General features: G+C 60.2%; 3 protein-coding genes and 1 long non-coding RNA gene across 6 annotated transcripts; 3 read left to right on the forward strand and 1 right to left on the reverse strand.

Moving 5' to 3' along the window:
• Nucleotides 1-4,730: 4,730 nt before the first annotated feature.
• On the forward strand, nucleotides 4,731-10,616 carry RAD9A (RAD9 checkpoint clamp component A). 3 transcript variants are annotated; one of them, XM_040465696.1, is made up of 11 exons: nucleotides 4,731-4,923; nucleotides 5,010-5,080; nucleotides 5,486-5,614; nucleotides 6,042-6,156; nucleotides 6,237-6,336; nucleotides 7,929-8,038; nucleotides 8,149-8,258; nucleotides 8,338-8,402; nucleotides 8,494-8,616; nucleotides 9,382-9,583; nucleotides 9,670-10,616. In XM_040465696.1, exons 1-11 carry the CDS (start codon nucleotides 4,890-4,892, stop codon nucleotides 9,766-9,768), a joined length of 1,158 nt encoding a protein of 385 aa, XP_040321630.1. In that variant the 5' UTR covers nucleotides 4,731-4,889; the 3' UTR covers nucleotides 9,769-10,616. The 3 variants fall into 3 exon arrangements, with proteins under 3 accessions (XP_040321630.1, XP_040321627.1, XP_040321628.1); XM_040465693.1 differs by having other exon boundaries at nucleotides 4,733-4,923; nucleotides 8,476-8,616; nucleotides 9,382-9,587; nucleotides 9,673-10,616; XM_040465694.1 differs by having other exon boundaries at nucleotides 4,735-4,923; nucleotides 9,382-9,587; nucleotides 9,673-10,616.
• PPP1CA (protein phosphatase 1 catalytic subunit alpha) lies at nucleotides 10,402-13,640 on the reverse strand. The gene is made up of 7 exons (XM_040465698.1): nucleotides 13,503-13,640; nucleotides 12,827-12,958; nucleotides 12,444-12,674; nucleotides 11,771-11,875; nucleotides 11,156-11,379; nucleotides 10,936-11,070; nucleotides 10,402-10,861 (listed from the first exon to the last, which is right to left on the reverse strand). Exons 1-7 carry the CDS (start codon nucleotides 13,555-13,557, stop codon nucleotides 10,751-10,753), a joined length of 993 nt encoding a protein of 330 aa, XP_040321632.1. The 5' UTR covers nucleotides 13,558-13,640; the 3' UTR covers nucleotides 10,402-10,750.
• On the forward strand, nucleotides 11,375-12,558 carry LOC121023691 (uncharacterized). The gene is made up of 2 exons (XR_005787481.1): nucleotides 11,375-11,631; nucleotides 11,735-12,558. It is a non-coding gene; the product is annotated as an uncharacterized LOC121023691 (long non-coding RNA).
• Nucleotides 13,641-14,921: 1,281 nt separating the features above from the next.
• Nucleotides 14,922-20,687, forward strand: TBC1D10C (TBC1 domain family member 10C). The gene is made up of 9 exons (XM_040465692.1): nucleotides 14,922-15,130; nucleotides 15,880-15,979; nucleotides 16,179-16,286; nucleotides 16,375-16,481; nucleotides 16,682-16,796; nucleotides 17,417-17,482; nucleotides 17,605-17,794; nucleotides 19,551-19,705; nucleotides 20,007-20,687. The coding sequence occupies exons 1-9, from the start codon at nucleotides 14,979-14,981 to the stop codon at nucleotides 20,352-20,354; spliced, it is 1,341 nt and encodes a 446-aa protein (XP_040321626.1). The 5' UTR covers nucleotides 14,922-14,978; the 3' UTR covers nucleotides 20,355-20,687.
• Nucleotides 20,688-25,445: the final 4,758 nt, after the last annotated feature.

Raw genomic sequence — 25,445 nt, forward strand, 5'->3', positions numbered from 1 at the left:
CTCCTTCCCTTTCCAGCCCATGAATGGAACTGTCATCCATGGATTTATCTAAACCTTTTGTGCAGCTATTTATATTTCCAGCCGAGACCACATTTTGGAGTAATGAGTTCCATCGGGGTCCTCCCCTGCTGGGTGAAGCACGCTGCCTTTGATTTGTCCTAAACTTACCTCACTCGCGCTCCGAGGGGGCCCTGTAACTCCAGCATGCCAGGTTCTGGTGAACAAGCCGGAGCTTCCCCTCCGCATCCCTGCTGCGGGTTTAAAGTTTCCATCCCATCTCCATCTGCCTTCCACCTCTAGCCTGCAGCCTGAGGAGCCCGGGTCTCCGGCCCGCGCGCGGGGCGACCGGCAGAGCGAGGACAGCCAGCACCTCGTGCCGGCCTGCGGCAGCCTGCCAGGCCAGCGAGGACTCATTCTCCCCACGACGCCGAGGGCCCCGAGGGCCCAGGACTGCGGGGCGGCCCCGTGGCGGCAGCCGCAGGCTCCCAGCGCCGCGCCTCTTTGCGGGGCTGACCTCTGCCTCCTCCGCCGGAGCCCCCTGACCAGTCCCGGGCCTCCAGGCCTTTCTGTGTATTGTTTCTCCGGGGTGGGGGGGGGGGCTCTCCTCCCAGGTTCCTAGTGGGATTCACCGGGACTCCGTCCACTCTGGTTTATTTTGTTTCTGGTCCTGACCCTACAAGAGGTTGAGGGCACACTCCAGAGACAGGGATGGTGAGCCACCACAGTAACAGCGGCAACGCCCACGGTGTGTGTACCGAGAGCTTTCACGGACGCGGACCGAGTGAACCCTCACACAGCCCTTTGAGGGAAGGACTGGTATTGCCCCTTCCCCCCGATTTCCAGGTGAGACAACTGAGGCTCAGAGAAAAGAAGCGATGTGTCCAGCCCGGGAGCAGTGGAGCCAGATCTGGGCAGACCAGGGCCTAGAATGCCATCAGTCCCCCGCGACAGACAGCCTGTCCTGCAACCTCTCCGAATGCCATACCCTTGTCGTTCAGTACATGCTTTTGTTTGTTTGTTTGTTTCGGTTTATTTATTTGGGGAGAGAGTGTGAAAGGGGCAGGGGCAGAGAGAGAGGGAGGGAGGGAGGGAATCCCAAGCAGGCGCCATACTCAGCGCAGAGCCCAATTCAGGGCTCAGTCTCACGACCCTGGGATCATGACCTGAGCCAAAATCAAGAGTCAGGAGTTCAACTGACTGAGCCACACAGGAACCCCATCAACAAATAATTATTTAAAAAATTTTTTTAATGTTTATTTATTTTTGAGAGAGAGAGAGAGAGAGAGAGAGACAAAGTGCGAGCAGGGGAGGGACAGAGAGACAGGGAGACACAGAATCCGAAGCAGGCCCCAGGCTCCGAGCCGTCAGCACAGAGCCCGACGCGGCGCTCGAACCCACGAACCGTGAGATTATGACCTGAGCCGAAACTGGACGCTTAACCCACTGAGCCACTCAGACGCCCCAGCAGATAATTATTTTAAACGTTTGAAATGGTAACCACCTTCCTGCATCCATATCTTACATACTTTGGTACCTGTGGGGTGAAGATTAGGAATTTGGGGGTTGAAAGGATCCTGAGAGAGCATCTCATGCAACCCTCTCATTTTATCAGGGAGGAAGCCGAGGGCCAAAAAAAGGCCTTGACTTGCTGGAGACTATCTGTGAGCAGGGCTGGGGCTGTCCCGGGTCTTTTCCGGCACAGACCCCAAACTGCCTTTGGGTTCCTATTCCCCTCCCAACACACGGTGCGCCTCACGGTTGCAAGGCCCTCCTCCCACACCCCCACCCCCCACACTGTGCCTCCTGCTCCGTCCGGACCTGACAGGCATCGGTGCCTATGCCAACTGCAAGCCCAGAGAGGCTGCCTGGTTTCAGACAGCAGAACATCCTTCCAGTCCCGCAGCCTAGGGGGAGCAGGACAGCCAATTACAACTCCTCCCGGAACTGCGGCCAGATGACGGGCCCAGGAAAGCCCAGGGCCCCTTCAGGATCACAACACGTCAAGGTTGGAAGGAACCTCAGTGAGCATCTCACACCGCCAGCCACGTCATACAGATGAAGACACAGCCGCAGAGACAGAGAGGGGCCTTCAAGTCACACAGCGAGTCAGTGGTGAAGCACAGACTAGAGACCCAGGACCCCTGATTCCCAGCTCCGGGCTCCTTTCTGGTCTGAGCCCTTCAGAAGGGTCAGGTGATAACTGACCTCTGGCAGGGTGTGTGTGTGTGTGTGTGTGTGTGTGTGTGTGTGAGTGAAAAGACTCATTAAGAATCCTAAAGAGGGGTGCCTGACTGGCTCAGTCAGGAGAGCATGCAACACTTGATCTCGAGGTTGTGAGTTCAAGCCCCACGCTGGGCATAGAGATTACTTAAAAAAGATCCTAAAGGCTTTATGTGTGTGGGTGTATGTCTGAAGATTCATTAAACATCCTGAGAGTTTATGTCTCTCTCTCACTCCCCCAGGCCTTGCACCAAAGACCTCAAGGCCACGGGGCCCTACAGCATCAGAGGTGTCGGGGCAGAGGCACAACTGTGTGATTATTGTGCCCCCTCCTCGCCTTCCAGCTTTGACATCTGCTCCTGTCCCAGTTGGGCTGCCCAGGCGACAGGTGTGGGGCCACGGTGGAGAGTGTGTGAAGGCTAAGCTGAGTTACAGTGGGGTAAAAAGAGAGTGAGGGATATGGAGAGAGGAGGAAAGGAAGGAAGAGAATAACTAATGCTAGGTTCTTTTGTGGGTTTTATTTTTTGACAGAATGTGGGGGTGGGGTGGGGGGAAGGGCAGCTACTGTCCAGGGAAGGGTGGGACTGTGGGAAGAAGCTGGAAGTTTCATGACAGCACCTTAAGTAGACGTGTATGAAATAATGTTGCATTATTTCAAATTCAAGGCGGGGAGGGAGCGGCACAGAGAAGGCCTATCTGAGGTCGAGCAAGTGCAGCTGAGCCCCAGGAACAGGAGCCAGTATGTGAGAAGGGGGACATTTTAGGAAGGTCACTTTGGTACTGTATGGAGGGTAGACTGGAGAAGACAGGCTGGAGGCAGAGGAGCACTCAGAGAGCTCCCACAGGCATCCAGGTGAGAGAGAATGGTGGCCGAAGCCAGGATGATGGCCATGGCCATGGACGTGGGTGCCACCTGTTTGGAAGGTGGAACAGTCAGGGCTTGCTGAAGGACTGTAACGTGGGATGATGGAGACTGGATGACTCCCAGAGTACTGACTTAAATGCCTGGGTAAAGGTGGTGCCATTTGCACTGATCCCCTTGGAAGGCAAGACTAACCTCCCCCACGGGTGCCCGGGTGGCTCAGTCGGTTAAGCATCCAACTGGATCTAGGCTCAGCTCATGATCTCACATTTCTTGACCTCCAGCCTCACAAGCGGCTCTGTGCTGACAGAGCAGAGCCTGCTTGGGATTCCCTCTCTCCTTCTCTCACTCTGCCCCTCCTCTTGTCTCTCTCTCTCTCTCAAAATAAATAAATAAACTTAAAAAAAAAAAAAAACACACCTCCACCAGTGCTCTAGGGAAGACTGGTGAGAAACTGCACCTAGGGCAGGAGAGGGAGAGAAAAAGGGGGATCCAGAACTGCAGGCCAGGAGCTGGAGGGCAAGGGGCAGGTAGACAAATAGATTCTTCACTGCAGACAATACCAGAGGGACAAGGCCAAGCCCCGACCCTAAGGAACTCAGCGATGCCCAAGTCCCTTGAGAGCACTAGGAACCCTGGTGCTGTGCGGGCTAGAGCTCAGAAAGTCCCTCCAAGACTTTCCTTCCACTGTGCAGCCTTGCAACCTGGGCCAGGGCAAGGGGGGAAACTTCCCTGGCTGCACGCTCTTGGGAGTCTTTTTTTTTTTTTTTTTTTTTTTTTTTTTTTGGAGAGAAAAGGTGGGGGGAGGGGAGAGAGAGAGAGAGATCAGAGAATCTCAAGCAGGCTCTGCCCTGTCAGCGCAGAGCCAGAGGAAAGGCTCAATCTCACAAACCGTGAGATCATGACCCTAGCCAAAATCAAGTCAGACGCTTAACCGACGGAGACACCCAAGCGCCCCTTTGGGGGGGTCTTTTAAAAAATGGTCACACAAATGTGACTCTACGCTCGGAAGATGTTTCCAGCGCTCCCCACTGGTGTCCCTCATCATTTGGCAGCCCCCACCCCTCTGCTAGGCTCACGGAGCATTTCCCCCCGCCCCCCGACCAGGGGCAAAGCCCCCGCACCAATGACCTTTTACTCCCGCTTGCCCCTGCTAGGTACACCCTTCTACCCCTTTCAGCCCCGATAATCTGTTTTTCAAGATCAATGACGGATCCTCCAAGCCAGAATGCACAGCCACCTCCCAACCTCCCACCCTGAGATCCTGAAGCAAATTTAGTCTCTTTAGAACTGGTGGTTGCGGCTTGTGTCCGTGCGGAAGGTCCAGCTTCGACCAGGTATCCAGACGACACCCAGGAAGATCTGTACTAAGCGAGCCAGGCGGGCGAGCCCGTACATCTCAGGGCTCCGAGCCCGGTGCTCGCTCCATGGCGGCCGCGGGTGCGCAGCCGCCGAGGCCCAGCCTAGCCGGCCGGCCCGCTGCCCAGGGGCGCGAAAACGCAGGGGCCGGCGCTCCCGGCTCCAGTCCCCGCGCGGCCCGCCTCCCGACCGAGGACTCCGTCACGTGACGGCGGAGCCGGCGAGCGTTTTTCTCACGTGACGGAGGCGCCGGCGTGTGGGCCAATGAGAATGCGGGGCGGGGCTTCCGGGGGGCGGTGCGCGGGAAGGGAACCCCCGGGGGCCCCGCGGCGGCGGGCGAGACCCGGGGACCAGCCGCCTCCCCGGCGTTGGGTAGGGATCCGTTGCGGGCCGGCCGCCAGTCTCAGCTCGGTCGCGGGCCAGGCCCGGCCCCGGTCCTGGGCGCAGCATGAAGTGTCTGGTCACGGGCGGCAACGTGAAGGGTGAGTTGGGGGCGACCGGTGGGCGGGGGCACGTGGAACCGCGGGAGATGCCAGCCTAACCCCCGTTTCTTTTCTCCTCCCCGCAGTGCTCGGCAAGGCCGTCCATTCCCTGTCCCGTATCGGGGATGAGCTCTACCTGGAGCCCCTGGAAGACGGGGTGAGGGGGTGGGTGGGATTACAGCAGGGAGCCGGTTTCGCCTCCCATCAGGCCAGATGCCCTTGGGCAGATTTGTCTGCTGAGTTTGTTCCCCCCTCCCCCCACCCCGTTGTTGTGGCGTCAGTTTGGGCCCTGTCATCTTCCCTGGTCCCTGAAGTGCCCGGTGGCGGGTGGGGGGTGACTAGGGGAAAAGGCAGAGTATGTAGACCCCTTGCTGTGGGAGCAGTGCCGCCAGGGACTCAGGGAAGGCTTCGGGGAGAAGGCATCCGCCGACGGGACCGAGAGGGAGGGTTTCCACAGGTGCCGGCGGAGGACAGTAGGGCAAGTGTGCGACAAAAGCCAGCCAGAGGGCAGGGCCGTCTCTGCCCCCTGACCGCATCCCTTTCCCTGCTCTTCCTGGCCCAGCTCTCTCTCCGGACGGTGAACTCCTCTCGCTCTGCCTATGCCTGCTTCCTCTTTGCCCCACTCTTCTTCCAGCAGTACCAGGCAGCCACCCCTGGTCAGGAAGCCCTGCGCTGTAAGATCTTGATGAAGGTGAGGCCCTTCCCTCATCAGCGGCCCTGTGCCGCTGCCCTGGAATGTGTCTGCTCTGGGACATTCAGTAGATACTGACTGGGGAGGGAGAGGTACTGCAGGAGCGAGCCAGTGTCAAATGCAGTGAGGGGCACAGTAAAGACCACAGAGCATAACGGGAGATACGGAGAGGGTGGTTGAGCCTGCCTGGGTTTGGAGCGAGTGGTGATATTCAAGTTGGGCCTTGAAAGGTAAGTAGGTCTTTCAAGGCATCCCAGACAGGTGTGACAGCATGAACAAAGGCCCAGAAAGGCGTAAACGTTCTGCACGTTGTGGAGGTCCTTTCCTGCTGTGACAGTGCTGAGCCTGGGATGGCCAGGTCCTCCACGGGATGTGGAAGCTGGTCGGTGGAGGCACAGCACTGAGCCGATGGATTTGCCCCGCTCAGTCGTTCCTGGCCGTCTTCCGCTCGCTGGCGATGGTGGAGAAGACCGTGGAGAGATGCTGCATCTCGCTGAATGGCAGGAACAGCCGCCTGGTGGTCCAGCTGCACTGCAGATACGGTGAGTGGGCAGCCGGCTGGCCACGGGGTCCCTGGGGTGGAGGTTAGCAAGACCCACCGAGACCCTGTCTGCCCATCCAGGGGTGAGGAAGACTCACAACCTGTCCTTCCAGGAATGCGAGTCCCTGCAGGCCGTCTTCGACCCAGCCTTGTGCTCCCATGTGCTCCGTGCCCCCGCGCGGTGAGTCTGTCGGCTGGCTACAAGCTGAGCCGTGGGTCTTTTTTTTTCTTCTTTGGAGCTTCAAGAGTCAATTTAAGGAGATGCCTTCTTCGTTTTCTCTTCTACATTTGCTGTCGGGGTCTGGTCTGGCTCTTAGGCAGAGGCTGGAATGGAGGAGGGCGGTGCCCCAGGGTCCTCAGTATCTTCAGGAGCCTGTGTTCTCCACCCCGAAGGTCCAGCTTGGCTTTCTGGCCATTCAGCCCATTCTGACTCCTCTTTTAGAAGGCAGGTCTTTGAAGCACCTGGGTGGCTCAGAGTATCCGACTCTTGATGTTGGCTCAGGTCACGATCCCAGGGTCATGGGATCAAGCCTCGTGTTGGGCTCTGTGCTGGGTGTGGCGCCTGCTTGGGATTTTCTCCCTCGCTCTCTGTCCCTCCCTCACTCGCCCTCTCTCTCTCTCTCTCTCTCAAAATAAACTTTAAAAAATATTTAAAAAGAAAGAAAGAAAAAAAGCAAGCAGGCAACCAACCAAGCATGTCTTTGGTCTGCACGTAAATCCTCTCTCTGGCCTGAACAGCCTTGAACGTCCATCTTTAAGCTTTGTGGCTCAGGAGCTCAAAACCCTTCTCTGGTGGGGTCATCCTTCTGGGACTGTGTTCTTTCGAGAGCAGCCTCTTTTCCTATCCATCTGGACTGTAGATTTGAGGAGTCCGCAGCCCGAGGAAGGAGGCTGGACCGGGAGGTCATGGTCCAGAACGTCTGCCTGAATACGCGGCCATGGGGGTGGGGCTCTGTTCTGGGAAAATCTGAACACCCAGGGGCAGTGCAGGACCTGGCAGATGGGGGCTCCAGTGGAGAACACTAGTGTGGAGAGGGGTAGCTCCCCTCCCACCCTCTGCTGGGTGCTGCTTGTATTTGAGTAGCCCAAGGTCATGTTCATTTTGGTAGCCATAAGGTGTGGTATCTGAAGTTCCCTTTGAGTCCCTACAGTCTGTTTTTCTGAGTTCTGTTGGGATAGTGCGCTCAGGACTCCTTTGGGTAAAGGAAGAGGGAAGGGTGTCACCTCTAGTCTGGATTTGGGTGCTATTTTTTTCTTCTAATGAGCAATTGTTTTTCCTTTTTTCACGGACAATTTCAAATATATGTAGAAGCAGATGCCCACTCCTGTCTCAGTTGTCTTGAGGCCAATTCCAGACGTTGTCTCGTACGTGAATACTTGTTAACGTGTATTCTAAAAAGATGAAGATTTAAGGCCTTTTTCTGAAGGCCGAGTTTATAGATGGCGCCGCTGTGGTTTCCCACCCCTCGGTGGGCAGGTACTGCCTGCCTGGTTCGGCCCATGCAACAGCCCATCCTTCCTGTTACCTCCTCTGGATTCTGCTCTGGTCTGCCCCATCCCTTGCGGTGGACTTTTCTCCAACAGCCCGAGAGCTTTGGATGAGGTAGGAACCGGGTCCTCCTCACCCTGTCCTCTCTCCCAGGGCGTGCTAGGCCTGGCACATGGTAGGTGTCTGTGCGCTAATAACCCGCGCCATAGCTCTGCCTCAGCTCACCAAGAGCGAAGGCCCTGGGCAGGGCTAAGCCTTGGTGTGATGCTGTGCCCTCCTCACAGGGTCCTGGGGGAGGCTGTTCAGCCCTTCCCCCCCACATTGGCAGAAGTGACGCTGGGCATCGGCTCTGGCCGCAGGGTCATCCTGCGCAGCTACCAGGAGGAGGAGGCAGGTGAGGGAGCCAGATGCGGCCTGGGATGACTCAGGGTGGGGGGGGGGGGGCAGCGGGGGTAAGGGGGGACAGGGCCCAGAGGCCTGGGTTCCTCCTGCTCCTGCCTCCAGACAGGACTGTCAAAGCCATGGTGACGGAGATGAGCATCGGGGAGGAGGACTTCCAGCAGCTGCAGGCCCAGGAAGGGGTGGCCATCACTTTCTGCCTCAAGGAATTCCGGGTGAGTTTCCCCCCAACACGCTCCCCACCCTGCCCTCCCGGCCCCGCCCAGGCTCACTGCTCTGCCTCTCCACTCCCAGGGACTCCTGACTTTCGCAGAGTCTGCAAACTTGTCTCTTAGCATTCACTTCGATGTGCCAGGCAGGTAATTCCCAGCCTCGGGTGTGGGAGGGGAGGCTCTGGGCTGCCGGGAGCTGAAAAGCCCTGACCTGGCCCAGGACCTGTCATCTGCCTAGGCCAGCCATCTTTGCCATCAAGGACTCCCTGCTGGACGGACACTTCGTCCTGGCCACGATGTCCGAGTCGGACCTGCGCTCCCCAGAGCTACACAGGCTGGCGCCTCCGCTCCAGGCTCACAGGTGAGGATGCCCACCCGCCTGCCCACGCCTCCCCACTGCCATCTCTGTACCCTGGCCTGAGCCTGCGGCCCGTGTGCCACCCCCAGCACACACACTTCCTGTCAGGCCCCAGCCCCTACAGTACTCACAGCCCCTTCCAGCCCCGCAGGCTCAGCCTTCCTGATCAGCTGTGCTCAGAGATCCCTCCCACCCAGGGAAGTGTCCCCAAGGTCGGGCTGGCTTCCTTCTCTGGCTGAGTCCTCCCCTCTGAGCCTCTTCCCAGGCCAGGGAGGGAACAGGCTGCTGGGAGGCAGGGAGCTGCCTGGGGCTGGGGAAAGCAGGTGGCTGGAAGGGCAGGTGGGATGGGGAGGATGGGCCCAGTGTAGCTGAAACAGAGGAAGTTTAGTCTGGCCCCCCGCCCAGCACGTCCCTGGGCCCCAGTGCTCTCCAGCTCTGTCTCCCGGGAAGGTGGAGGCTTTGGCCCCAGGTGGTCTAGCTCAGAGGATTTGATGCTCCCCTACCCAAACTGAGCTAAACTCGCTCCCAGGATGCCTCCCTCAGGCCCTGATCTGAACTCTGATCAAATGGATTCCAGGTCCACTCCCTGCAGGAAGCCTCCACTTAACCACTACGTCTTTTCCCCTCCAACTAAATGAGAAAGTAGTAAAGCCAAGGGATCATCACTGGTCACAAGGCTTTTACAGCCCCCTCTGAGTCCTCTAAGGAGGGGCCCTGCCTCTGTACCCTCTTTTCTCCCTGTTCCTGACACCGTGTTCCTGCCTACAGCACACCCCACCTGGATGACTTTGCCAATGACGACATTGACTCTTACATGATCGCCATGGAAACTACTGCAGACATCGAGGGCTCCCGGGCAGCACCCTCTGTGTCCTTTTCACCTGGCCACCAGCCCCCTTCTAGCCCTGGCCCCTACTCAGAGGACAACGACACTGAGCCCAGTAGAGAGCCTGGGACTCCCCCCCCCCAAGAAGGTAGGAGCTGGAGATGGAGGCAGGGGTGGGAGGCAAGGAGGGAGCAGCCTCCAGAACTCACCCCGCTTCCTCTGCTCCCTTCCAGTTCCGCTCGCTGTTCTTTGGCTCCGTCCTCGCCCCTGCACACTCCCCTCCCGGCCCCAGCCCTGTGCTGGCTGAAGATAGTGAGGGTGAAGGCTGAACTGAGAACAAGCCCGTGTCCAGAGGCCCTGGACTAGACGAAGCCACGGCCTCCCCCTTCCCCCAGAGAGCTGATCTCTCTGCCCTGGTGGGTGGTAAAGGCAGGCTGTGCTGGAGTGGAGCTGGTTGGTCTCGTCCCCACCTCAGACCCCTCCCAGCTGTCTGTGACTAGCCTGGGTCCTGTCTTCCCTCACCAACTCCCAACCAATCATGTCTGTTCCCAGGCTTGGCACCGGGCTGCCACCTGATGGGAGGTCCCTCACCTGTTCCTCCCCGTAGGCCTTCAGGCCAGACTCCTAACTACGCAGCCAGGGAGGACACCTGCCTTCCCTGAGACAAAAGTCACAAAGGGGCTCTTGGCCCCTGCTGCTCTCCCGGCTTTGCCAACCGTGACGTGTCCCTTCCTTAAACCCTGGGCACGCCCCTGGGATCCCTTTAGCCGGCAGACTATTTTTCTTGTTTTCTCTATGCTGTCTGGCCCTGGTTTGGAATTCTAAGCCCCCGTGGACCCGAGCCCGTGGCTGGGGTTGCCTTGGCTGGCGCCCCATGCCCGGCAAGCCTGTCCTCCCAAGCGGCTCTGGGCAGAAGGGCTGCCAGGCTCAGTATTTGGGACAAGGGAGACAGAGGCCGTGGCGAGAATCCAGCTTTGACCTTTATTCAAGAGACCAGATGGGTCGCCCCAGGATCTGTCTGCTGGCCCTGAGGCCAAGCGAGGCTGGAAACCCACATCTGGCCCTGCTTTGCCCTGAGCTGCAGCCTCAGCCCCAGGGTCCTGCTTGTCACCGCCGCCGGTGCAGGCGGAAGGAGCCCTGGGGGACTGGACGCTGCTATCGATTCATTAAAAAAAAAAGAAAAAGAAAAATATACCAAGGCTCCGTGCTCCCCGTGACAGGTGGGCCTGGGGGGAGCCAGCACGAACCCCCCAACGGCCACATAATTTCTGTACAATCCACCATCTGGGGCAGAGTGCGGGCACGTGGAGGCTATTTCTTGGCTTTGGCGGAGTTGCGGGGTGGGGTGATGGGCCGGCCTCCAGGGTTCAGGCCGCTGAACTGCCCGTATTTCCCCTTGTTCTTGTCAGCGGGCTTGAGGATCTAAAAGAGACAAAGCTGGTCAGGCTCACGGGCTAAGCCGTGGGGTCACGGGCCCCTTCCTTCCCCATCCCCACCTGGAAGGAGCACATGAGCGTCTCATCCACACTCATCATGGCGCCTGCGTTGTCAAACTCGCCACAGTAGTTGGGAGCTGAGAAGAGTGTCACCAGCTGCCGCTTGGCAAAGAACTCATAGCCGTCTTCCACCACCTGGGGGAGGATGGGGGCAGTGAGCTCAGTAGGTGCTAGCTACCAGGCCCCGGCTCCCCTCCCCAGCCCAGGGCGGCCAGCCCACCTGGTGTGCCCGGCAGATGAGGTCCAAGTCGTGTTTGTGTAGGAACTTGGCCACTACCTCAGCCCCAAAGGTAAAGGAGACACCACGGTCATTCTCGCCCCAGCCCTGCACGTCCTTGTCAGGGTCAGACCACAGCAGGTCACATAGCAAGCCCTGGTCAGGCACGTCTGTTGGCCGCATGATACGCCGAATCTGCTCCATGGACTGCAGGTCCGGGGACAGGCCTGGGGCACGTGGGGGGAAGGGGGACACAGGTCACTTTTCTCAAACCGGCCTCGAAGCCCTCCTGCTCCAGAAAGCCTTTGCCGGTCAGTCTCCCCTCACCCACCACCACCTGGCTCTCTCCCAGAGTCCCAGGAGGCCAGGCGGGCAGAAGTCCTCGCCTTCTGCCTCTTCAGGTTCCTGCCCTCAAGGACCAAAGAGCTCTCTGAACAAAGGAGACAAAGTACATTCACGATGCCAAGGCCAAAATGGGGGTGAGTGCGACCTAACGCCGGGGCGGGGGGGGCGGGGCTTTCTGGAAGATGTGACATGCAAACCAAGACCCCTGGGATGTGGCCTGGGGCTCTTCCTTCCCAGACATTCCTTCCACACGTGCCTCAGAGACACCCTCACCTCCATGGCAGCAGAAGATTTTCTCGTCCACAATGGCAGCAATGGGCAGGCAGTTGAAGCAGTCGGTGAAGGTTTTCCACAGTTTAATGTTGTAGCGCCTCTTGCCTGCCAGGAGGGAGATGCCTCGTGAGGCCCAGCTGCCCCCCCCCCCTGCCCTGGCACGCTCAGACACAGCTGGGGGAAAAATGGAAGGCAAGAGAAGCCCCCTTCCCTGACTCCACTGCCTACCAGCCATCCTGGAAGAATTCTAAAGCAGCGGAGTCCACAGGAACCTCAGTTCCAATATGGAACAACCCACCCCCACCCGGTGAGCAGGGCCAGGCCAAGACTAGGTCTGGTTTATCTCCGCTTCTGGTAGACAGAACCCAGTCCAAATAGGCATCCTAAGTGCTTAATGGATGTACTGGAGGGGAGTGTCATCAGGCAGGGCCCCACATGAGAATATATATGGTCCTCAGTCAACAGCCATTCACCAGACCCCTCCTGAGTGCCAGGCCCCGTGCCAGGAGGGCAGGGTGGAGAGCCATGAACCGACGTGCACCCTTCATAGAGCTCATACTCTGCAGGTACCTGTCAGACACTAATACCTCTACTGCCAGGCCAATGTGAGGGTCCCACTGAGTAGCGGAGTCCCTCACGGACTTGGGCAACCCCAGATACTCTGCCTACTCACACTCGTCATAGAAGCCATAGATGCGGTTGATGCTGGCACACTCGTGGTTCCCACGGAGCAGGAAGAAGTTCTCTGGGTACTTGATCTTATAGGCCAGCAGCAGGCAGATGGTCTCCAAAGACTGCTTGCCCCGGTCCACGTAGTCCCCCAGGAAGAGGTAGTTGCTCTCTGGAGGGAAGCCGCCGTACTCAAATAGCCGCAAAAGGTCGTAGTACTGGCCATGGATGTCACCTGTGACCCAGAGAACCTGTTCAGCACTAGGTGCAGGGGTTACACTTGAACCCAGGACCAAGTCTGGGCTCCAGGGAGGAGCAATCCAAGGACTTGGAGGGGAGGAAGATTCCACTTTCAGAAAGCAAAAGGGGCCTGGTCAGGGGGCTCACCGCAGATCTTGAGGGGTGCCTCCAGCTCCAGAAGAATGGGCTGGCTCAGGAAAATCTCCCGTGATTTGAGGCACAGACCACGGATCTCGTTTTCTGTTAGCTGTACATTCTTTCCAGGCCGCGAGCCCTGCACTGGGGACGGAATGGGGCATCAAGACTCTGGTCCCTCAGGCAGGAGGAAGGTGGACGACGCAAGGGGCCCTATGGGCACATCTGGGGGCTCAAGGGCCTTCTGGGCCCCTCCTTGCCCCAGGGGCAGCTGTCGCTGATGAGCCTCCCAGGACCTCCGCCTCGGGCCTCCCAGGTCGGGACCCCTCCAGGAGGGGGGTCTGCTGTGCCCAGGGGCCTGCCATCCAACACCCCACCCTACCCTACGGCGCAGGACCCCTGGAAGGGGTGGAGCTAGGTTTCTTAGGTTTCTCCCTCGCCCCGAGAGCGCAGGTCGACCCGTGCGCCCCGGGCCCAGGAGAGGGGGCTGTCCCCTCGAGCCAGGGGGTCCCTGGAGCCCCCCCCAGGCTCGCTGCGACTGGGGGGCAGCCGCAGCGGCGGGACCTCGCGGCCCGTCCCCGCCCAATCTAAGCTGGCCCTGGGAGGGGCAGGCCCGCCCGCGCACCACTTCCGGGCCAGGCAGGGGGCCCGGGCGCGGCGGGCGCCGACCTCCCCCGCCCCGGCCAACCTTCCAGCAGGCGCCCGATGATAGAGTCCAGGTTGAGCTTCTCGCTGTCGGACATGGCGGCGCCGCCGCTCCGGCCCAGCAGCTCCGGGCCCACTCCTGCCGCCCGCCCTCCCGCTGCCTCCTTCCGGCCTGGCGCTCCTTCCGCCCGCCCCAGCCAGCCCCGGCCTGCCGCCCCGCCTCCTCGGCCTGCCGCCCCGCCCCGCGCGCGCTGCCCCCGCGCTCTAGCGCCCCCGCCGGACGCCGGGAGCAGCGGCCGCGGCGGTCCGGAGGCGGGGCATAGGGGACGGGGCGGGGCGGGGCGGGGCGGGGCTTGCGCTGCGTTTGGGTGTGTGTGTCCAGGACGGAGCCCGGCCAGTGGGGTGGGGCTTGGTGGGGTGGGGCTTGGTGGGGCGGGGTCGAGTCTGGTCCCTCCCCTGACGAATGACCGAGTCCAGTTCCGAGGGTATGGGACCGGAAATACTGTGGAAGTTGTTTTTCTCTATCAAAGACTGACCAGTCTTTCCCACCCACCCTGGGCGGGAGTGTGGTGTGAGTACGTTAATAACTGTCTCCCCATACACTACGGATTAAGTCCTCAAGGTGCAGAAAAAGAAACTGAGGCTCAGAGATAGCAAGGGGCTGGGCCAAAACCCCAGCTTCACATTCATGGAGGACCTTTACCTCCTGAGTCTTTGTGGCCCCCAGGCAGCTGGCCAGACTCAGACACCCACCGCGTTTTGGTCCACACTGTGGTGCGCGCTAAGTTAATATTTTTTTTATAAGTTCCGTCATTGCTTCTTGAGTGCATAATAACGCTGCATTATGTGCGTGTCCAAAGCATTACTTTGTAAAGAGCAAAACTATAATAAACCATAGTTCTCACTGGAATCCTGAACTGCCTTACGTGCCGGTAACCTCAAAACTGGAGGTGGCCTGGCCTCTGTACCTCTGCTGGGCCCTGACCCGTCACACCCATGGCGGAAACCTAAGCCTGCCGCCATCCAGCCCACGGGGGCCCACGGAGAGCCCACGGGTAGGGTGGGAGGAGCCCACAGCACTGGGGCAGACCGGAAGAGCCTCGGGGAGGAAGGGGTGACCCCCCCCACACTAGGGAGGGTAGTGTGGGAGGGGCCCCCCAGCGGGTTGCTGTCTGCTACTGAGGAGGAAGTGAGAGGAGGAGGTGAGGTGCAGCAGGGAGGTAAGCTGGGCTGGGGGGGGGGGGGGGCAGGGGCAGGGGCTGGGCCTGGGGCTGGGCCTCTATGCAGAGGTCCGGCTTTTCTGCCACTTCAGGGCCCACCCTCCCCTCCCCCAATAAAAGTGGGGACAGAAGGAGCTTGGTGAGATACCCCGAAGCCTCTTCCCTCTGAACCCCACAGTCAGGTCCTCAGGCTGGGGACCGGCTGGATGGGAGCCCAGGCCCCAGGCTGCTCAGGAGTTGCCTCTCACCCTGGCTCTCCCCACATCTTGCAGCCTGTTGTAGCAGGGGTCTGGGGCACCATGGCCCAGGCCCTAGGGGAGGACCTGGTGCAAACTTCAGAGCTACAGGATGACTCCAGCTCTTTGGGATCTGACTCCGAGCTGAGTGGGCCCGGCCCATATCGCCAGGCTGACCGCTATGGCTTCATTGGGGGCAGCTCAGCAGAGCCAGGGTAAGTGGGGGAGAGATGGGGGGCAGCGGGGTGCTGGGGCTGAGGATGGGGGCTGAGGGATGAATTTTAGAGTGAGGCTCAACCGCGAGGGTCCTGGAGGGTCTGGGGGCTCAGCCAGTGTCACCCCTTCTCACACTCCAGGTAGAATCCTAGAGCCAGCAGGGCTGAGACAAGAGTGTCTCTGATCTGTCTCTTTTACCCTGAACCTCCAATGCTTTGCATCTATCCTTAAGGCCAAACATCCTTCCCCTTTTAATCTCTGCCCCAATAATCCCAGAACCTAACCAAAGAACCCACACCTCTTCCCTCACCCTCTCCCTTTCCCAATACACAGACAGGAAAACAAGTGCAGATAGGAACTTGCCCGAGGTCACCGCGGAGACCAAATAGAACTACATTCAAACTCAGGACTCCTGGCTTCTAGTCCGGGGCTCTGTCCACTTAGCTTCTCTTAGGAGTTGTCTGTGTTCCTACCCTGGGGGACGGCCAACCAACCCCTCCCCCAGCACACACCTACACACCCCCTTCAGCCTCTCCTGCTTCTGCCCACATCAGAGCCACATCCTTTCCTGTCCCCATGACAACGATTGGCAACTCCTGGGTGACAGGTCACCCCCCTCCCGCCCCAGGGCTCCCCAGAGATCTCCAGGGCCAGGAGCTGAGTTTACCTGGGTAGCATGAAGGGTGGCAGATGTGGGCTCTAGGTAACAGCTGGCCCACACCTCGACACCTGTGTCGTGTGCCCTCAGGCCCGGTCACCCTCCTGCAGACCTTATCCGCCAGCGAGAGATGAAGTGGGTAGAGATGACCTCACACTGGGAGAAAACCATGTCTCGGCGATACAAGAAGGTGAGGGGACGATGGTCCCATTGCCTCTGCCCGTGCCCTGGCAAAATTTACCCCTCCCGGATCCCGGGACCTCCTGCCTTTTTCCCCTACCGCCCAAGGTGACCCTTGCCCCACGACAGGCTGGGGCTTGGGACCTGCCAACAGAAGCAGGAGAGGCTGGCCTCGCTGTTCTAACGGGACTCCTTGGCCTCACCCACAGGTAAAGATGCAGTGCCGGAAAGGCATCCCCTCGGCTCTGCGGGCCCGGTGCTGGCCTCTGTTGTGCGGGGCCCACGTGTGTCAAAAGAACAGCCCCGACACCTATAAGGTAATAGAGTTGGCAGGGGTCCTGCCTGCCCTTCTCAGAGCCCCTCGCCACTCCGAGCCCTCACCCCCACCTTCCTGTCCACCCACAGGAACTGGCCAAGGCCCCTGGAGACCCACATTGGATGGAGACCATCAGCAGGGACCTGCACCGCCAGTTCCCTCTGCACGAGATGTTTGTGTCACCTCAGGGTCATGGGTAGGAGGCCAGGGACCCCCAGAGACCTCCGGCCCCACGATCCCCAGGCCACTTCGGCCCAGGCCCCCACCTCAGCTTTATATCCTTCCATCTCAGGGGACCCAGTGAGGCCCAGGGGGGCTGGGGCCTGGGAAGGGGCCGCCAGTGGGTGGGGAAGGGGTGCCTGGAGGACTGACCCCTAATGGGGTCTTCCGGTACAGGCAGCAGGGGCTCCTGCAGGTACTCAAGGCCTACACGCTGCATCGGCCCGAACAGGGCTACTGTCAGGCCCAGGGCCCTGTGGCTGCTGTGCTGCTCATGCACCTGCCCCCAGAGGTGAGTGCCCTAGACCCTACATCAGGGACTCGAGACCCTGACACCCCAACCCCAGTGATCCGTGACCCCCAACCCCAGGAACTCTGGACTCAGGGACCTGGGATCCTTGACTCCCAGATCCTGTCCTAGTGACCTGGGGCCTCGTGACCACCAACCTCCGTGACCTTCAAGGCCAACGATCTTGACTCCAGAAACCTGGGACCCTTGGTCCCTGACCCCTGTCCCGGTGATCTGAGAACCTGGATGTCATCACCTTGACTTCACAACTCCTGATTTTGAGCCCCGTGACCATGACTTCTGACCCTTATGACCCCCCAAGAACCCAGGACTTGAACTCTGGGACCCTCCCAACCCTTGACCAGCGAGCTCCAACTCTGTGACTCTGAGAATCAATACTGTGAGCCCTGTGACTTCCACCTTCCTAAACCCATCGTCGGCCTCTACCTGGGCGGCGAGGAGTCTTTCGGTCAGAGCCTGAGTTTAGGCTGCGTTTAGGCTCCAGGCTCCAGAGCCACCCCCAGATGATGCCCAGGCCCTCCCCCGTGCTCTTTTCTCCTCCCCTGTGCTTCCCTCTGCGGTCCCCTCGGTGCGGGCATTCACGGCCTGTGCCCCTCCCGCAGGAGGCCTTCTGGTGCCTGGTGCAGATTTGTGAGGTCTACCTCCCTGGCTACTACGGGCCCCACATGGTGAGAGGCTGGAGGGGGTCGGAGGGCACAGGGGAGGGGCTGGGCAGGCACGGGCCTAGGGACTGAGAGGGGCAGCCCGGGGTTTGCGAGTCGTGCTGACGGACGGACGGACGTGGCTGCAGGAGGCTGTGCAGCTGGACGCTGAAGTGTTCGCGGCCCTGCTCCGGCGGCTGCTCCCGCGCGTGCACAAGCACCTGCAGCAGGTGGGCGTCGGGCCTCTGCTGTACCTGCCCGAGTGGTTCCTGTGCCTCTTCGCCCGCTCCCTGCCCTTCCCCACGGTGCTGCGCGTCTGGGATGCCTTCCTCAGCGAGGGTGAGTAGGCAGCTGGAGGCGGGGCGTGGCCAGGGCCGGGAGCCTGGGGTGCGCACGGGGACGGACGGACGAGCGCACCAGCCGTGCCTGGCCCCACCTGCCGCTGCCAATCCCGGCCTGGGTGGGGGTGCCAGAGTGTGTTCAGGGTGATGGCGTCGGGTTGGCGCTGGGGGAACAGCGCAGCCCCTGCCTGCACGTCACCAGTGTCATCCCCAGCTTTGCGCCTGCGGTGAGACCCCCCCCTTAGGGAGGGCAGGCTCTGCCTGGAGGCGGGCTGGGGGCAGAGGTGGGGAGATCGATCGCAGCAGTGGAGCTGTTCAGGGACTGGGCTCGGTAGGCACGGCCAGCGGTAGGGACGCGGCCAGTAGGAGCGTAACGGCGCTCATCCCCGGAGCCCACAGGCACTGGGTGCCAGGCACTGCTGTAGACACTGGGATCACCAGCATGAAGGACACCTACATTCCGGTGGGGGGCGGGGGAGACAGCAGTAACCATATAACGAGATATTTATAGAGGTGCCTGGCTGGCTCCGTCGTAGAGCATGCGACTCTTGATCTTGGGGACGTGAGTTCAAGCCCCACGGTGAGCACAGAGCTTAAAAAAAAAAGAGAGCAGGTATTTATAGATTGTCCTAAGTGCCACGAAGAAAATAAAACAAGGGATGTGACAGAGTGTTAGGGGCGCAGTGGGAGGAGAGCGCTGTTTTCAAGATGTTTTTGGCCTCTGCACGGCGGGGGGTGGGGGGGGGAGGCATAAACTGGCAGGGCCCGTGTGGAGGCCGCGGGGCCAGGAGAGACACTGTCCACAGGGTCGCGGCTACAGATGACTTGGCGGGCACGGGCGTGGAGAAAGATGAATCCAGAGAGGTCGGGCCGAGAGTGAGTGGAGTCGGGGCCCAGCTGAGCCGGACGTTTCAGGACGTGGGGGCTCTGCCTCGGGACCCCCATGGGCAACCCACCTGCGTCCTGTTCTGTGCGGGTTGTCTGGCAGTCGCAACTAAAAGCTGGTAGACGTCAGTCGGTACATTTATTGAGCACCTGCTGTGTGCCCCATCGGCTCCGGGCCCCCTTGGTGTTCAAGTTGTCATGTACGCGTCACCGCCTCTCCGGCCTCGGACCTCCGAGGCCTGGCAGGGCAGGGCTGGATCAGTTGGCTGAGCCCTCTTCCGCCCTCTCCGCTAAGGGCAGGACGGGCACTGTGAGGGGCTCCTTTCATCGTGATGGTGACATGACTGGTGGCTCTCATCTCTTTATGAGTCAGAGCTGTCACCGGGCCTCATTGGTCCCCGAGGCTGCCCGGAAGGGATTCTGAGGCCCCGGGAACAGCCCGAGGTCACACCGGAGTGTGCCTGAGAGCGTGCAGGCATGTGCTTGTGCCCGTGTGCACTGTGCTCTTGGCTCAGGCGTGAAGAGCTCTGGCTGGAATCTCTCCAGAGCAAGAAGGTCACTGGTCTTAACTGGCACCCACTTGGCCCTTCCTTGTAAGGACGAGTTGCTGAGGCCCAGAGAACAGGCTTGGGTGAAGCGGGGGCAGCCCCCGGCTCCTGGCGGGCTGCTTTGCTCCCACGTGTCTGCGGCTGCAGAGACTTACTCATCAGTGCCCCCAGTTGCAGCCCCACCGTCGTTCATTGCTCCTGGTCTGAGTCAAGGCCGCAGAGCTGCAGGAGGGTGGAAGGAGTGTGGCCAAGAGCAGGTTCAGGTGCAGGACTGAGGAGGGGCAGGGCTGGCCCTGCACTGAGCGAGCCCCTGGCCTGCAGGTGTGAAGGTACTGTTCCGTGTGGGGCTGACGCTGGTGCGCCTGGCGTTGGGCACCACAGAACAGCGCCTGGCCTGCCCGGGCCTCCTGGAGACGCTCGGTGCCCTACGAGCCATCCCCCCCACCCAGCTGCAGGAGGAGGTCTTCATGTCTCAGGTGGGTGCCCCCTGCCTGCCTTCCACAATGGCCCAGCTCCTGCTGCTCAACTGGGGAAACTGAGTCTCACGGCAGGAAGTCAGAGTGAGACCCCGGAGCTCAGTTCCTGTCCTCTGAGCAGCAGAGAATGTGAAAACCCCAGGCTTCAAGCGGCTTTCTATGGTTCCCTTAGCGAGTCTGGCTGTCAGTCCCTCAGCCCTCAGCCGCTTCCTGGGGCTGGGTCCTGCCCGCCCTGTGGGGACCTGACGGTTTCCTGCCCTCCCCCAGTCCGGGCACACTCAGCGCCAACCGCCCCTCACAGGTGCACAGCGTGGCCCTGTCTGAGCGTGACCTTCAGCGGGAGATCAGGGCCCAGCTGGCCCAGCTGCCTCAGTCAACGTCCGGGCCACCCCCAAGGCCGCAGGCCCGCCTGCCTGGGGCCCAGGCCATCTTCGAGGCCCAGCAGCTGGCAGGAGCGCGGGGAGGCGCCAGACCCGAGGTGCCCCGAATAGTGGTGCAGCCCCCGGAGGAGCCCAGGCCACCACGGCGCAAGCCCCAGACCCGAGGCAAGACTTTCCACGGGCTTCTGACTCGGTCCCGGGGCCCTCCTGTTGAGGGCCCCTCCAGGTCTCATCGAAGCTCCACCTCCTTCCTGGATACCCGATTCTGAAGGTCTCACTTCTGAGGTACCATGGACTCGGCGTCCCCTAACCCCAAGTGCCCGGTTGCCTGATGCCTGCCCCACAAATGGCACCGCACTTTACCGCCGGGATTTGGCAAATCAGCTCCCTTCCCGCAGACCGTGTCGGACACAAGGGTGAAGGAAGGTCACACGGTGTGGTTTCAGGGGCCCAGACCTGCCATTCTCCCGCGGAGCTGTCCCGGTGCTGGGCCCTTGCAAGAATGGAAGCTGAAGGACTGTGGGGTTAAGGGCAGCTGGCTGGGCGAGGGGCCCCCGCGGGGCTCCTGGGGAGGCCTAGAATAAAGTCTGGGCAGAAACCTGGCTGGAGTTGGACTGAGTGCTCTCCACCACCAATTGGAGACCAGCTGCCCCTCCACTCCCACCCTCACTCCCTCACAGCCCGGCCTCTCCTAGTCCAGCCCCGGTTTGGTTGGAACAGGATACACTGCGGCTGCCCATTGGCTGATGAAAGGTGGTTGCCAGCAACAGGAGCCAATGGTAAGCCGCCTTGCCGGGCCTCTGGTGGGGGGCGGGGCAGGTAAGGCTCTGGCACCTGTGGAAGGAGGGTTCCCCCAGTGGATGCTGGGCCCAGGAGGGGGCTCTGTCCCCTATTCCTCCCCTCCCCCCCACCAGGCTGGTTCAGGACCCCCAAGGATGGGGGTACTCCAACCCAAGCCCGCCCCCCACCCATGGTCCTGGTCTGGTCCTCGGAGACAGCTGCCCAAGAACAAAAGCCTACTGTGCCAGGACAAAGGCCCCTTGCCCCCTTCCAAAGCCTTGACTGCACCCCCTTGGGACTGCTGCCATGGAAACTCCCTCCCACATTCGATAATTGCTCCTGTGGGTGCCTGGGGTGCCTGGGACACGAGCCATCGCCAGGACAACAGGGCCGGTTCCGATGCAGGCTGTGTCCCTACAGTGCCCATTCCCGGGTGCCCTGCCTCCCTGGAGGCCCGCCCCTGCAGGGTGGAGGGTGGAGAGTGGAGGGTGGAGGGTGGCAGGGCATGGTGGGACTCTGGAGTACTGGGACAAAGCATCTGGACTCTTACTTAGATGGTGGAGTATTCAATCTGTTCCTCCCAATGGCTGTGCTGGAACACCAGCCTGGCCACTGGTCAGACCCCTGATTTGGAATGTTCTGGTGACAGGGCCACCGGCTGTAGGCACGCACCTGCTCTTACATATGTTCATATAGCGCTTCTTATGTGCCTGGCCAGGCCCTGGCTCTGGGGCCAACCATCCTGCACCCAAGGAGCCTATGGCCCGGAAGAGAGAACACAGAGGTCCGGATCCAGATCTGCGGAGTTTCCTGGGGGAAACCGAGGCTCAGAAAGGGAGGGAACTTGGCCAAGACCTCGCTGCCCATGGCAAACCCAAGGTTTATCCCTGCCTCCGTACCGGCAGCCATGAACCTGTCCCCCCTATAGCTGGGCACCCACCCAGCTCTGTCCTCCTGGGGATGTTTTCTCTCCTGCTCCCACCCACTCCCTAGCCCTGCCCCAGCCCCTTGGAATGTGGGGCAGCGGCTGGGCCCCTGTGAGTTAAAGAGAGCTTCCAGGGGCTTCCCTTCCTCCTCCCCACCCCACTAAAGTACCTGTCTGTAGCTTAACAATAACCTAGTCATCTGCAGTTCCCAGAATACTTCTCAGAGCCCCCCCCCCCCCCCCCGCCGCCACAGGTAGCACTGATAGCCTCATTACAAAAGGGGGGAAGTGGAGGCTGGCGAAACTGAGTGCCCAGCCTGAGATCACAGTGAGGGGCAGAGCCACTAGGGTACAGGGCTCAGTGAGTTCTAGGCACCTGAGGCTTAAGGCATAGAATGCAGTCTTTGTAGCAGATAGAGTGGGGGGATCTGCTCCTAGAGTCTGCTCATAAACTCCCTACCCTCCATGGGCTCAGCTCCTCTGCTGGGAGAGTGGGGAAGCAGGAAAGCAGCAATCTCGGCCCTGGGCCCGGGGAATCTGTCGTGAGTCTGGGAGGGAGGCCATGGTGACAGTGGGTCCCACTGGCTAGAGACCCTAGGGGCAAATGGTCTCCGGCAGGACTCCTCCAGCTAGGGCTGAGTCACTGCGTTTTCTACTCGGGGAAGCATGGCAGGTGCCATTATCAACCATCTACGTGGGGAGCCCGAGCCAGGCGGGGTGTGGGGGGCGTCCACCAGAAGAGAACTAGCTTCCTCCTCACGTAAACCCTTACCTGCGCACGACATCCTCACAAGACTATGCTAGCCGCTAGGACACCTGCAAGCTACTTGGGAAAAGATCTGTCTCCTCCAGGCACATGCAGCTCCACGTGGCAGAGGGAAGGTCACCACTGAGCTGGGTACCTTTGTGCAGTGAGCAACCTGCACAACCACACTCAGTAAACCTGGCAGGCCCGGCTCCCGACAGACCTACTCGGAAGGGGGCTCAGGGAAGGCAAGCCATACTTCTGACAGCACTCAGCCCGCAGGGACTGAAGCTGGGATGGCACCCGGTGATGTCCATTGGTCTGGGACGGCCCAAGGGACAGGAGTAGGGGCCAAGCAAAAAAGTGGAAGGGCAGGGGCGCCTGGCTGGCTCAGTCGGAAGAGCATGTGACTCTTGATCTCGGGGTCATGAGTTTGAGTTCCACATTGGGTGGAGAGATTACTTAAACAAATAAACGGGGGCGCCTGGGTGGCTCAGTCTGTTGAGCGGCTGACTTCATTTCGGGTCACGATCTCATGATTTGTGAGTTCGAGCCCCCACGTCGGGCTCGCTGCTGTCAGAGAGGAGCCTGCTTCAGATCTTCTGTCCCCCCACCCCCACTCCTCCCCCACTTACGTGCTGTCTCTCAAAATAACCGAATATTTGAAATAAACAAACTTACTAGTGGAAGGCAGTTGGATCCCCACCATGGCCCCCATCTTGGGCCGCCACCCACCCAGGGGTCCCCCCATCCCCACACCGTCCGGGAGCCAAACTTGGGCTCCCCGCAGTCCCCACACAGGAAATGCCCTCTTACCCTCCGAGCCTCGCTTGCCTCATCTGTAAGTGGCAGAGACTCTCGTAACTGCCCCCTCACAGGGTGAAGGGAGATACAGCACGCAAAGCCCTCCGCGCAGCACAAAGTCAAGACACGCTACAGGGGAGCGCTTACCTTCTGCTAGGTGCCCCCTGCCCTGCCAAGCCTGGGCTAACATTTGCACCATAATCCCCACTCGAGGATGAAAAACCTGAGTCTGCAGAGGCTGCATGGCTTGTGTTAAAAACAGGAGGCTCGGGGCGCCTGGGTGGCTCAGTCGACTTCAGTTCAGGTTGTGATCTCGCGGTCTGTGAGTTCGAGCCCCGCGTGGGGCCCTGTGCTGACAGCTCAGAGCCCGGAGCCTGCTTCAGGTTCTGTGTCTCCCTCTGTCTCTGCCCCTCCCCTGCTCACACTCTGTCTCTCTCTAAAAAATAAATAAATAAACATTAGAAATTAAAGACAAAAACAAAACAAAAAACCCCCAGAGGCTCAAAATGGAGATGCTTATGCTTAGTCCCACTTTGCCAAACCCAGTCTCAGCTCTCCCAGAAATGAATTTTTTTTTTTTAATGTGTATTTATTTTTGAGAGAGACAACATGTGCACAAGCAGGGGAGAGGTGGAGGGGGGCGGCACAGAGGATCCGAAAGCAGGCTCCACGCTGACAACCGAAAGCCGAGAGCCTGATGCGGGGCTCCACCTCGAGGACTGCGAGATCATAATCTGAGCCCAAGTCGGACACTTAACCGACTGGGCCCCCCCGGACGCCCCTCAGAAATGGATTCTTAAACCAGGATCGGGAATCACCTGTCAGCACTAGTTGGGCAATGTGCTTGATAGACTTCTGCCGTTCCCTAAAGGAAAGTGATCTTACAAGAACCCACTTTTTTTTGCCCAGTGCAACTTCTTTGCCCTTGCTCCCCTCTGCCCATAAGTCTTCCACTCTGCACAGCCTCTCAGAGCTCCTTTCTATCTGCTAGATGGGATGTTGCCAATTTATGCATCGTTGGATAAAGCCAATAGAATATTTAAAATTTCCTCGGTTGAGTTTCAGTTTTTAACTCTTGTTAACTGCCAAGGCTCGTGCTCCTTGGTGACATCCGTGCCCCACCCCTGCACCCACCAGTGGGATCACAGTGGAGCTTGGGCTACCCGCACGGCAAGAGAACGGACTTCTCGAGATGTTCTTGAGGTGTTCTTCTGTGGGTGCTTGGGTGAGTGCAGCCGGGCGTCATGTTGTTTGTCTTGGGGAGACCGGGTGTGACCGCTGGCGTCCAGCAGACTTGGGCGAAGCAGATCCTATACACCGCCCCCCTTCCCGTGCTCAGATCCACTGGGAACCCCACAGCTTGGGCACCCCCTTCCCTCTTGGCCCCCTGCAGGGCAGAGGGTACCCCAGGAAACTGGGACCGCCCCACTCGTGGGGTCTTCTTACTGATTGGTGCCTACTCTGGCGGGGACCAGGAGAGGTGAGGCAGGAACCCCACAGATGCACGGGGACCCCTGCCTAACAGGGGCTTCTGAGACAGTCTGCCCTAGGCCAGAGTGCTCTGGCTAAGACACATTGCTGTGGGCTGGATGCGCTAGGGAGCCCAGGACTCTATCCAAGGGCAGGACTCCAGACTGTGTGCCCCGGCCACCCCACCCCCAAAGGCCAAGGGCAGCCCGGCCACCGGTCTCTGCCCTCTCCGCTTCTCCCTCTCCCTCCGCGCCTCCCTCCCCCTTTCTTCCATCCCTCCTTCATTCCCGGACTTTCTCTCCCTCTGTCCCTCTCTCGGGCTCTCTCTACCCCTGTCCCGGTTGTGCCTTCTCTTCCCCACAGCCTCGTGTCTGTGACCCTCTCTTCTGACCATCCCCGTCCGTTGGCACCTGGCCGGCTGTTCCACTTTGTCCGTCTCTCCCCGGCTCCACCCTGGAGCCCAGGTCTCGGGCTGGGTGGCGGGCGGCGGGGCGGTGGGGGGTGGGGGGTGCTGGCTGGGGCCCCGCGCCGCCCCCGCCCTGCACTGGGCACTCCCTCCCGGGGACTGCTATATAAAGCGGCGCCGCCCGCTCCCGCCGTGCTGCCACCGCCGCCGCGCCGCCCGCCAAGCCCCGC

Source organism: Herpailurus yagouaroundi, unplaced genomic scaffold (genome assembly GCF_014898765.1).
Source record: "Herpailurus yagouaroundi ecotype Mexico unplaced genomic scaffold, PumYag 569, whole genome shotgun sequence".
Classification (NCBI taxonomy): domain Eukaryota; kingdom Metazoa; phylum Chordata; class Mammalia; order Carnivora; family Felidae; genus Herpailurus; species Herpailurus yagouaroundi.